At 33.8% G+C, this 10,812-nt stretch overlaps 1 protein-coding gene across 2 annotated transcripts; it reads left to right on the top strand.

The window, feature by feature from the left end:
* Window positions 1–267: 267 nt before the first annotated feature.
* Window positions 268–9,986, top strand: LOC123919642 (protein ENHANCED DISEASE RESISTANCE 2-like). 2 transcript variants are annotated; one of them, XM_045971614.1, is made up of 15 exons: window positions 268–645; window positions 1,484–1,558; window positions 1,720–1,773; window positions 3,014–3,079; window positions 3,297–3,355; window positions 3,788–3,864; window positions 4,166–4,282; window positions 4,920–4,954; window positions 5,094–5,194; window positions 5,547–5,642; window positions 6,062–6,126; window positions 6,589–6,660; window positions 7,423–7,593; window positions 9,011–9,210; window positions 9,357–9,986. In XM_045971614.1, the coding sequence occupies exons 1-15, from the start codon at window positions 424–426 to the stop codon at window positions 9,531–9,533; spliced, it is 1,587 nt and encodes a 528-aa protein (XP_045827570.1). In that variant the 5' UTR covers window positions 268–423; the 3' UTR covers window positions 9,534–9,986. The 2 variants fall into 2 exon arrangements, with proteins under 2 accessions (XP_045827570.1, XP_045827571.1); XM_045971615.1 differs by lacking the exons at window positions 9,011–9,210; window positions 9,357–9,986 and having other exon boundaries at window positions 6,062–6,137; window positions 7,423–7,587.
* Window positions 9,987–10,812: the final 826 nt, after the last annotated feature.

Genomic DNA, 10,812 nt, shown 5'->3' with positions numbered 1-10,812 from the left:
ACATTTTTGAAGTTGAAGATGTCACTGGAAGCATCTAAAAAAATTTAAATAGATACAAACAAAAATAAAAGAAAAAGCTTAAACAGGTGGCAAGCTCCAACTGGTAGTAAATTGTGGTAATTGCAATCTAACGTAACGTGGTTGGATCGCGTAATGACAATTAACACCCCTTTGACGGTCAGCTCAATCTAAACCAGTCGGACCTCACTGTCCTCAAACAAAAGTGGGCCCCTCAGGGAGCAAATAAAGGCAAAATAATCAATGACATCAATAATGCAAAAAAACAAAAAAAGAAAAGAAAAAAAGAAGACAAGTTTGAAATCACAGTATTATTATTGATCATTTCACATTTTGCAGCAGCATAAGAAGAATGAAGAAGAATAAGTGATTATTGTTGTTAAGAGTAAAGTGAGTGTGCTTGCGATGGACGCAATAGCATCGGAGTTATCGGAGTTGAACAAATCAGGTAGCAGAGGATCGGAGCGAAGTAGTAGCGAAGATAAAGATAGAGGTTATTTTGGTGGTTGGGTTTATCATTTGGGAGTGAATTCCCTTGGTCGTGAGTATTGTCATCTTCGATTCCTTTTCATTAGGGGAAAGTATGTTTGCATGTACAAACGCGATCCTCATGATAATCCTGCCATTGTATGTTTCTCTTTACTCATTACTTACCGTTAATTACTTCAGTCAACCAAAATTCAAAAGAGTTTATTGTAATTAGATAACCACTAAACTCTAATTACTGCACTGTTTAATGTTTAAATTTTCTTAATTGCACTGTTTTATACTATAAAACAACCGCGGTTTTATTATTTTATGTTATTGCGAGGTCCTGGGTTCGAAGCCGGTTCGAACTCAGGTAAAGGTGTTCAACCTAGCAATTTCGGCATTTCCAGTTGAGCTAGGCCTTACATACTGAATTAGAGCTATTTAAATATGTAGTAGTAGTGACACATACACTAGAAGCGACACTAACATGGGTCAGACACCGAATACACCTAAGTGTAGGTGTAGTATTTAGGCCTTGTTTGGTTAAAAATAATAATTTGCAGTTTATAGCGTAAGTGCTTATGTATATAAATATAAGCTATTCCTATAACAAAAGATAAAATGAAGTTAAATTGTTTTTGTTTAAGCTATAAGTTGTTTCTGTGAGATATCTTGGACAGCTTATGTAAATAAGCTGAAAATAGTTTATGAAGATGTCATAAGTTGTTTTCATAAGTTTTCCCAAATAGTCTCACAAGTGCTTATGCTAGTAGATAAGCTCAGATAAGCCAATCCAAACAGACCCTTAATTGAAGAGACATACTAGTTAGTTTCAATAAAAATATTTTAAACGTGGACTGGAAATTTGCACTGTAGTAATTCCACTTCACATGTTAGTTAGTAAGTTAGTTGTCTGTTTTTTAAGCTCAAATAGTAATTTTTAGTTTTTTTTATAACAGTGGAATGTTCATTGTTAAAAAAATTCTCTGTGCAGAAACCGATTCGGAAGGGAATTGTAGGCCCGACACTAATGGTGGAGGAGCTAGGTCGCCGAAAGGTCAATGATGGGGTAAAATTCTTGCATACAAATCTCTGTGTTTGCTAAATTAAACTGATTGCATGTTGGTTTTTATGGAAATGGAATATTGTCTTCGAGGTTAAACTCATAACAGTCTTTTTTAACTTCTAAATCTGATGGAACCTAAGTATTTTTTTTGTCTTCTTCCCCAGGATCTTTATGTTTTACGGTTTTACAATCGGTTAGATGAGGCCAGAAAGGGAGAAGTAAGTTATAGTCTTGAATTCCTTATTCTAATTATTTTTTTATAGTGATCGAAAGCTCATTGCCACACAGCATATTTCTTAACAGGTAAGACAACTTAGGAAGAATTTGAGATTGATAATCTTGTTAGTTGTCACAGTCTATGTAATATGGTTGTCACAGTCTATGTAATATAAACAAAAGCATAATAAGGTTCTATTGTAAAAGTTGCTGCTAAGTTATGAAAATAATTTTAAGAAAACACGACTTTGGTTTCTTACAACTTTTAATTAAAAAAACACCACACCCTTCCAAAGCTCTACGTGCATGCTAAGATTTTTTAATTGATACTGTTTTACATTACTTCACTCCCATTGCATTTTCATGTTAAATGCTAGTGTAGTAATTTGTTAACATCCCAACATGGACCAAGTGCAAAAACCTCAGCTTGTAGACTGAGATCCATGTAGGCAAACTTTACCTGCAGTTGAAGGGATTTGGAACGCATTGAAAACACCTTGTGGTCTTAGAATTTGGGGTTGGGCCTAACTCAACCCTACAAAACCGGCTTGTAAGATGAGGATTTCCTCTACTTATAAACTCATGTTCAGGCTATCTCACATCCGATGTGAGACTCTTAACATGTGGCAAGGCCACGTCAATGCTTGTATGAGGGTTTCTTGCCTCATGGTTTTGCTAAAAAAGATGTGCCAAATTCCACAACATAATATTAAATTTATGAACAGTTTCATAAAAAGAAATGTCGATAAAATTAGTTCTTATGAAGAAACAATAGCCGCTCAAGAGTGTTTCTTTAAGCCAATTTAAGTCTGACATAAAACATTGCTGAATAACCACTTCAAGTTGTTAGTTTTCATTCATGGTAAAAATTTACAACTAGAGTGTTCATTTGGGATGCAGCCCAACCTCGTATAAAAAGAATAAATGGATGTCCCACTGCTGACTCGAGGGTTAGTCTCATAGCGCGCTCAAAGACCCTAATTACAGTGGCTTAGCGGAAAAAAAAAAAACTAGGTTTGTAGATTTAAAATTTATAATACAAACTAGCCCTTGAATTTTCTCGTTTAAAGTTTGATACAATACAGTTTCTTGATTCAATAATCATACTACCATGCAAATGTATCTGCATCTTTGTGTCTGTATTGGAAGCTAATTTTTTAGAATTTAATGTCCCCCAATGCCATGGGTCATTCCTTCTTTTACAGCATAAATTAATTATTTTTCTTGTCCATTTTCATCAAGATTGCTTGTGCTACAGCTGGGGAGGCCCGGGAATGGATAGAAGCATTTGATCATGCCAAGCAACAGGTATGAGAAAATAACTAGAGACAGGCATGCTTGTGCTGCATTTGTTATTGAGATTGAAAGTCTATTTCTGGGGGAAGGGAGTTTGGATTGGAGTTCCTATTGTGAACTTTTCTTATAGCTTTTCCATTTGTGTAAAGAATTGGGATGTCATGAAACTATAGGGTATTCACCATAATTTACATATGATTTTAATTTACTGGATATATCCTCTTTGCAGGCTGAGTATGAATTGTTAAAAGGTGGTAGCGCCAGAGACAAACTAAACATGGAGGCCGAGTATGCTTTGTTTATCCCAATCTTAAATGCACCGATGCTAATATCTGATATAATAGCATTAGTTTAATGGTCTTATTAACAATGCTGATTAGTAAATGATTAGTAATTGTTTTTATATCATACATGTTAGAAGGGAATTGCAATGCCTTTGGTCCCTTCGCCCTTCTATTGTCTGTCCTTTTCTTCTTTCTTTCCTTCGTGTTTTACTTGTGAAGTCCAATAACAATGATAATTTTAACTAATTGCAAGGAATATTGTTTACAATTATATTTGTTTATTGAGGTTAATATATTTATGACTTGTGAGTTATGCTTAACAAAAGACCTGAATAGTTGTTGTTGGGTTCATTATTAGGTGTTCTGATTTTTGGGTTATCCTTTTATTAGACGATTTATCATAAATTAACATATCATTGCTTTTATGTTTTGGAAGGATCAATCTTGAAGGACATCGACCTAGAGTGAGGCGGTATGCCCATGGATTAAAGAAGCTAATAAGAATTGGCCAAGGTAAAAATATAGTTTTATCAATGATATTCATCATGGATCGCTTTTGAGGCATTAACATGCTGAATTGTTTTTATGATTTGTATATTGGATAACATATTCCACAATGCACCTTAGCCAATTGTGGTTCTGAAATTATGGAGCAATAGTTGTGAAAGTGTGGTTCTGATTCTATGTTATTTATATTATGCAAGGAACCCCATGTTTCTTTTCTGATTACTAGATTCTGGGGTTACTGCATTAAACTTTTTACATTTGTACTTGTTGTTTCTCTTTACTTACTCTTACTCTATCTTTCTTAAAGGCCCAGAAACACTGTTACGGCAATCGTCAAAGTTGGCTGGTAGGCGAGATGGGTTTGAAGGGGATAGTGGAGACACAGTTGAAGCACATCAATGGAAATGTGTTCTTACTGTGGCTGGTATTTTTCTTGTCATAAACATACACTATTTTGTAGCCTCACTAGGCAGTGGTGGTTTCTTGCTCTAAACCCCTTTCCTTTCTAGTGATATCCTGATATTGATAAAATATTTTAATTAAAGGCATCCAGAAACTGTTATAAAGTCTCTTTTTTAGTTAGTTTAAGTTGAGAATGTAAATATGTAGTTAGTGGACCTTTAATTTATCATGAAAATTTTACTTCAACTGCTGGGTCTAAATAGAGAATGATGTGAAGTCCGGTACTCTGAACTAATAATAGGACTCTGGGGGTAATCAACCAATTCTAGGGGAAAACTTTGGAGGGTATTTTCCCACCTATTTTACTCTCTTATTTTATTTTCCTCGTAGAAAATTTTAATTTTCTAGAAAGAAAAAAAAAATTAAAAGAAACTCTACAAAGGAAGAAAATCACTACTTTATTTGGGACTTGAGTACTTGTGTATGATTTGTGTTTTTGTTGCATGTTTTGGTTGTTAGACTCTTTAACACCCACAATGATGCTTTTTCCTACTTGTAGTTCTTGACATCTTGTTCATATTAGTTTTGATAAAAAAATAAAAAATAAAATTGTTGGATACATCCTTATCCTTCTAGATACTTTTTGTTTGTGGTTTCAGGAATTAGAATTTTTGAGGATGTTTCTGATCACAAGGTATGTATAAAAAATCGATAGAAAAGTATTGTATAAAAGCCTTGATATGTTTCTATCACATTTAAAACAATAGAGATTAGTGCTTTGATTCATTATGGTAGAACTAATTTCTGCCGTGTTAAATTTTTGTTCTTTGTAGAATGGTAAGGGCGTCCTTGCAAAGTCTGTCGGTGTTATTGATGCAACTGCAGATACTGTTTTTGAAGTGCTTTTCAACACTGAACGACAGAAAAGATATGAGTACGCAGCCTGTAATTTTTATTATTTTAACTTTTGGTAATTTATTTGGGAAATTAGAGTGTTTATGGTTTGGAAAAAAGGTTTCCTGTTTCCATTTCTTATTTTCACTAATAATTACCAAAAATGTCATTTTGTTTTACTTTTTCCTATTTTCATATATTTGTTTTCACCATTTCCTATACAATATTTGAAAATAGGAAAAAACTGCAAACAATATTTTTTTATAATTATCAATGAATACATACAATACAATAGAAGCAGAAAATATTTTCCCAAACTAGATGGTTTTTTGTTTGTTTGTTGAAACAACTAGATGGGCTTTTAATCTCTTAAAAAATTGTATTTTTTGCAGGTGGGATATGTTAGTTTGTGACTTAGAGCTTGTAGAATCTTATGATGGACACTATGATGTTGTTTACGGGACATATGATCCTAAGTATCTATCCCGGTAATCAATTCATGTTGTTAACCTTTTCAAATTTCAAATATCATAACTTAATTTTAACTGGATTTCTGTAATAGCATGTTCTGTTCAGTCAAATTTAAATTTCTATCATTTCTCATTTGTGTATACAAAGTATTGATTTTTCATTGATGGAAACTTGTATTCACTAGCTAAGACTAATTGGATTTTTCCTATTTACTTTGACTTCAATTCTGTAGAATTCTTCATATTAGCCTTGCGCTAACTTATTGGTTGTGTATCTATGTTTTAGGATCGATCCTTGGTATAGTTAGTTAATTTTTGGTTACAAAATTGCTACAATTTCCTCACTTCTTTGTCTCTCCTATTGTGTGATCATTTGTTTTTGCATCTTTTACTTTTTGGAATAGTATTCATTGAATTACCTTTTAAACTTAACCCAGGTGGCATCCAAAGCAGGATTTTGTCTTGTCTAGGCAATGGTTTCGTGGACAAGATGGAGCATACAGTAAGAATACGGTCATTTACTTTCTTTACTCGTATGGCGGTGTTATTTCTATCCTGGGACTCTTACATAATACTTTTTGAGAAAGATGAATATGAGAAAGCACATGAATGCATCCGTGTGTATTACACATCAAAGCTGTGTGTATTAAATCATAATAAATAGAAATATTTATGTTATCCATTATTATATTTACATGATGTTGTACAATGTACAACCATAACTACCATATTCACGTTATTCCAAACTCTCCCTCTCAGTTTAGAGCATATAAATCATTTGCACCAATCTTGTTACATATAGAGCTTATATCAAGAACTCTCAAAAGACTTGGTGAAAACATATGCCAATTGATCATTTGAACTAAGAAAGCTGTTTTATGATGTATACATATAAAATCTCTCTCTAATGAAATGACAATCTATCTCAATGTGCTGAAGTACTCTATGTATTTTATCCATGCAGCAATCTTGCAATTTCCAGCTATACATAAGAAAAAGCCTCAAAGATCTGGTTATCAACGTGCAAAAATTAATCGTAAGATGACACTTTTTTTTGCATTAAATCCTAGGAATTGACTAGTAGAGTTGTGCCTGGTATTTGTCTCATTCAGATGCCGCAGTCAGTTGTATGAATATTATGTTTCGATCTTTTCAGAAGCAACATAGTTACATAGAGTAGTTGGTACTGATATCTTTCTTTTTCTTAATTGTACATTATTTTGTTTGAATATTAAGATTCGCATTGTGTTAAGAGTCTAATTTTGTTTTAACAATGAACATATAAAACACTCACCCACAAAAGATGTTATTCAAAGTCTCTGTTATCTCCTTTTTATTTTTCCCTATAATTTTAACATCCAAATCAGTACTATCAACTTGTTCCTTTTTGTGCATTTCAGTTTTATTCAATTTTGGGCACTAGCCACTGATGATTTTCGGGATCTATCTGTTTCTTCAACGCCATAATTTTTTAAGATAAAGTCTATAATTGTTTTCCTTTTTATTTGTAAATAAATACCCTTGAATTCTTGTACAATCCGTTTGATATCTTTTGCTCTTTCCCGTTAAAGAAAATTGACAGATTTATTGACATTCTGTACTGCCTTGAAAATTTGTTGCATGCTTGCTTGGATGTTTTGGTTGTTTGCTTATGGTAGAAACTGTCTCTTAACCTTTTTTAGTTTAAGGACTATTTGGAAACTGATTCGAAGAAAGAAAATATAACCACTGACGTCTGTATTTTGGGCATTGATCATTGATTTATTTTATCCTTGTATGTTTTGTATTCTGGCTGTAGCATCTTCGTGGGAGATCAGAAATTTGAACTCGCCTATGGTATCAAATAACCCAAGATGTCTAGTGACCCACACTTTGGAGATACATTCTACATCCTGGAATCAATGGAAGAACAAACGGTGCTCAAAGTTTGAAAGGAGCATTCCTTATGCGTTACTGTGCCAAGTGGCAAGTAAGTATTTGAGTAATCGTTTTTCACCTTACATCTCTCTGAAGTGTCTAGAATTACTGGCAGTTCAGGTTATCAAAACTATGTGGCCCAAACGAATTGCTTGCAGTGTGTGTTTGGGCTAATTTTGAATGAACTTGATTTTGTAAAATTGAGTTTGAAGTGAAGTAATTTATGTTTTGATGTTTACAGTCGTGTTGAGAGATGAAAACGATATATCATTTGAGTGAATCAGTGTATTTCAAATTACGCAAAAGCCCTAATTAGTGTAATTTCACAATTACCTATTTACAAAAATTCTAATACTCCGTCTCAAGCTAGAGCATATAAATCATATGCATCAAGCTTGTTTTATGATCAATCCGAGGTTCTCTAAATGACTTGGTGAATGCTTCCGATTGATTATTTGAATCCGCAAAGCTCGTTGTAATGTCTTCTGATAAGATCTTTTCCCTAATGAATTGACGATTTATCTCAATGTGTTTGGTCTTCTCATGGAATATTGGATATGAGATGATATGCATGGCATCCAGATTATCACAAATCAGCATCATTTGTGAAACATACCCAAAACTCAGTTCTTTAAGCTACTGTTTAAGTCATATAAGTCCGCAAGTGGCTGAAGCCATAACTGGATACTATACTTCTGCACCTGATCTTGTCACAACATTCTGTTTCTTGCTTTTCCAAGAGATCAAGTTATTACCAACAAAGAAACAATACCTAGAAGTAGATCTTCTATTTGTGGAAACTCACTTTGAACTCTGCACGGTAGACCTTCTTCAAATATGGACATCCCTCGTGCACCTATTATTGCCTCCATTTCCTTTGCCTCCTACAGTGGTGGTCATGGTCAATCTTGCAAACAAGGAAAATCTCGTCAGTATGCCATGTTTGGATCCTCTTTGGCCATGCTTACTGACTTCCTCAAGTGGTATAAGGAACACCAAGCCTCCAGTTCCTCTACCTCTGTTGCGGACACGAGTACCTTTACTGATATCTCTCACTCCACATCCTTATAGCACAGTAACATGAGGACTGTCCAAGCCTTATAGCTCCACAAAGTCGATATCTCTATGTGATATCAGAATAAACCCACCCACTCAACCCAGCACACTATAGATGTTGTACCACTGCATGAAGGCAAACAAAGTGGCCTAACAATAGACCGGGGTGGTTGTTGCAATTATGGCGGGGTTTCCAACAATTTCCTAAAATACCTTCACAAATATCTACATGGTGATATATGATTGGATGCTTGTATAAGACTGCTTTACATTGTCAATCTATAGTAATTAAATTCATAATCTTTTAAATTTCAAAAAAAGAAAAGAAAATTGCTTGTATACTCATATTGAACAATTTGTATGTGGCTACTATTCAAGAGGCATTAAATAGATGTTATTAAATAATGGTTCAGGTCTAAAGGAATACATTGCAGCCAATCCAGCACTCCACCAAGAAAATGCCACCACAATAGTTCACTCCAAAATACCTGATACTTCCATTTCCGGTTCTGAATATGAGGATGAAGTACAAGATGAGTTTTATGATGCAATCGCCGCCGAATCATCGTCATCAGATGAAGAAAGTGACGACGATGAGAAGCACGATCTAAAGGTTTGCTCAATTCTTCTTATCAAATACAGAAGTAGTTTACAATAGAAATTAATACTACTTGTCTGTGTGTGTGTCTGATCTAGAATGGAAAAAATGGTATTTGTTTTGGTAAGTTCTATAGTTTAATATCCTGTCCAATTTATCAGGAGTCAAGAGTCAAACTAAAGAATGTTTCATGGGCAATCACAGCATTAGCTTTGAAGCGGAGTGCAGGTCAGTTTTTTTTTAGGGTAAATGATCATTTACCCCCCTGCAAAATAAGCAAATTTTCGTTTACCCCCCTGTGCATATTTTTTTTCTGTTTACCCCCCTGCAAAAAATAAATTCTCTCATTTTGCCCCCTGGCTGTTAGGGGTGTACATGGGTTGGGCAAATCCGGTCGACCCGGTCAAACCCACTCAATCCAACCCAAAAAAGTGGGTTGGGTCGGGTAAGTGGGTGAATATGGATTTCAAAAATGAAAAACCCATTAAAAAAGTCGGGTTTCGGGTAAAACCGGACCCAACCCAAAAAACTCACTAACCCACTAGTGCTATGTTTCTTGAATTTTTTTTTATGAAAATACTAAAGATTTTTTCATTTGATTATTAAATATTTTTATATTGAAAATGAGTTATACTATTTTTTACGAAAATAAAAAAGATTGAATAATTTTTATGAATAAATATGATAATTTTTCGCATTATTTTTTTAAAATTTTAAAAAATTGAATAATTTTCATAAACAAATATAGTGATTCATGGTTTAGTCATTTAATATTAAAAAAAGTAAAAAAATCATTTGGATAACACGCTATCCAACCCAAAAATTAGTAGATTTACACACAAAAAAATGGGTGATTATTTTTTATAGTGAAAAAAAGTTACCCTATTTTTCAAGAAAATACATTGATTGAGTTATTTTTTATGAAAAAATATGATGATTCAACATTTAGATATTTAATATAAAAAAAATAGAAAAATAATTTGGGTAACCCACAACCCAACCCAATCCAACCCGGAAATTAGTGAATTTACCCAACCCGGCCCAATGTTATAACGGGTGGTTATTTTACTAAACCCAACCCGGAGTACCATATGTGGTTTGGGTTTTGGTTTTGGCGAAACCCAACCCAATCCGGCCCACGTACACCCCCAGAAGATATAGTTGTTTGGGAGATTATGTGAGAAAATATAGGGATACGAATTACTTTCTTGAAGATTTAGTTGACAAATATAACATAAATTTATTAGAATATATATATTTTTTTTAAAAAAAATACTATGAAAATTAGTGGGCCGCCCCATCGGGCCATGTATGCTTTTGCTTATCAGGCCGGGCTAAGCGGACGGGCCATGAAAATAACGGGTCGGGCTGGACCGATCCCTTTATTTGACCTGACCCCTCCAGGCCGGCTCCTTTGACCGCTCTAGTTACCATGTCATGAAAATCTTAAATTTCATTTACTCCTGTTTTATAAAAATAAAAAAAACTAAGTTACTAAAAGTAAAGAAAGAGGAATTTCATAGGGGGTAGCTTCAACAACATACCGTACATGTGTAGGAAGAGAAGTTGGATTAGGATAATTTACAATTTTAATTTTTGACAAAATTTAAATTCCAT

This window comes from Trifolium pratense, linkage group LG4 (genome assembly GCF_020283565.1).
Source record: "Trifolium pratense cultivar HEN17-A07 linkage group LG4, ARS_RC_1.1, whole genome shotgun sequence".
Taxonomy (NCBI): Eukaryota; Viridiplantae; Streptophyta; class Magnoliopsida; order Fabales; family Fabaceae; genus Trifolium; species Trifolium pratense.
The sequence above is the reverse complement of the archived record's forward strand: the minus strand, read 5'-3'. Positions and strand labels throughout refer to the sequence as shown.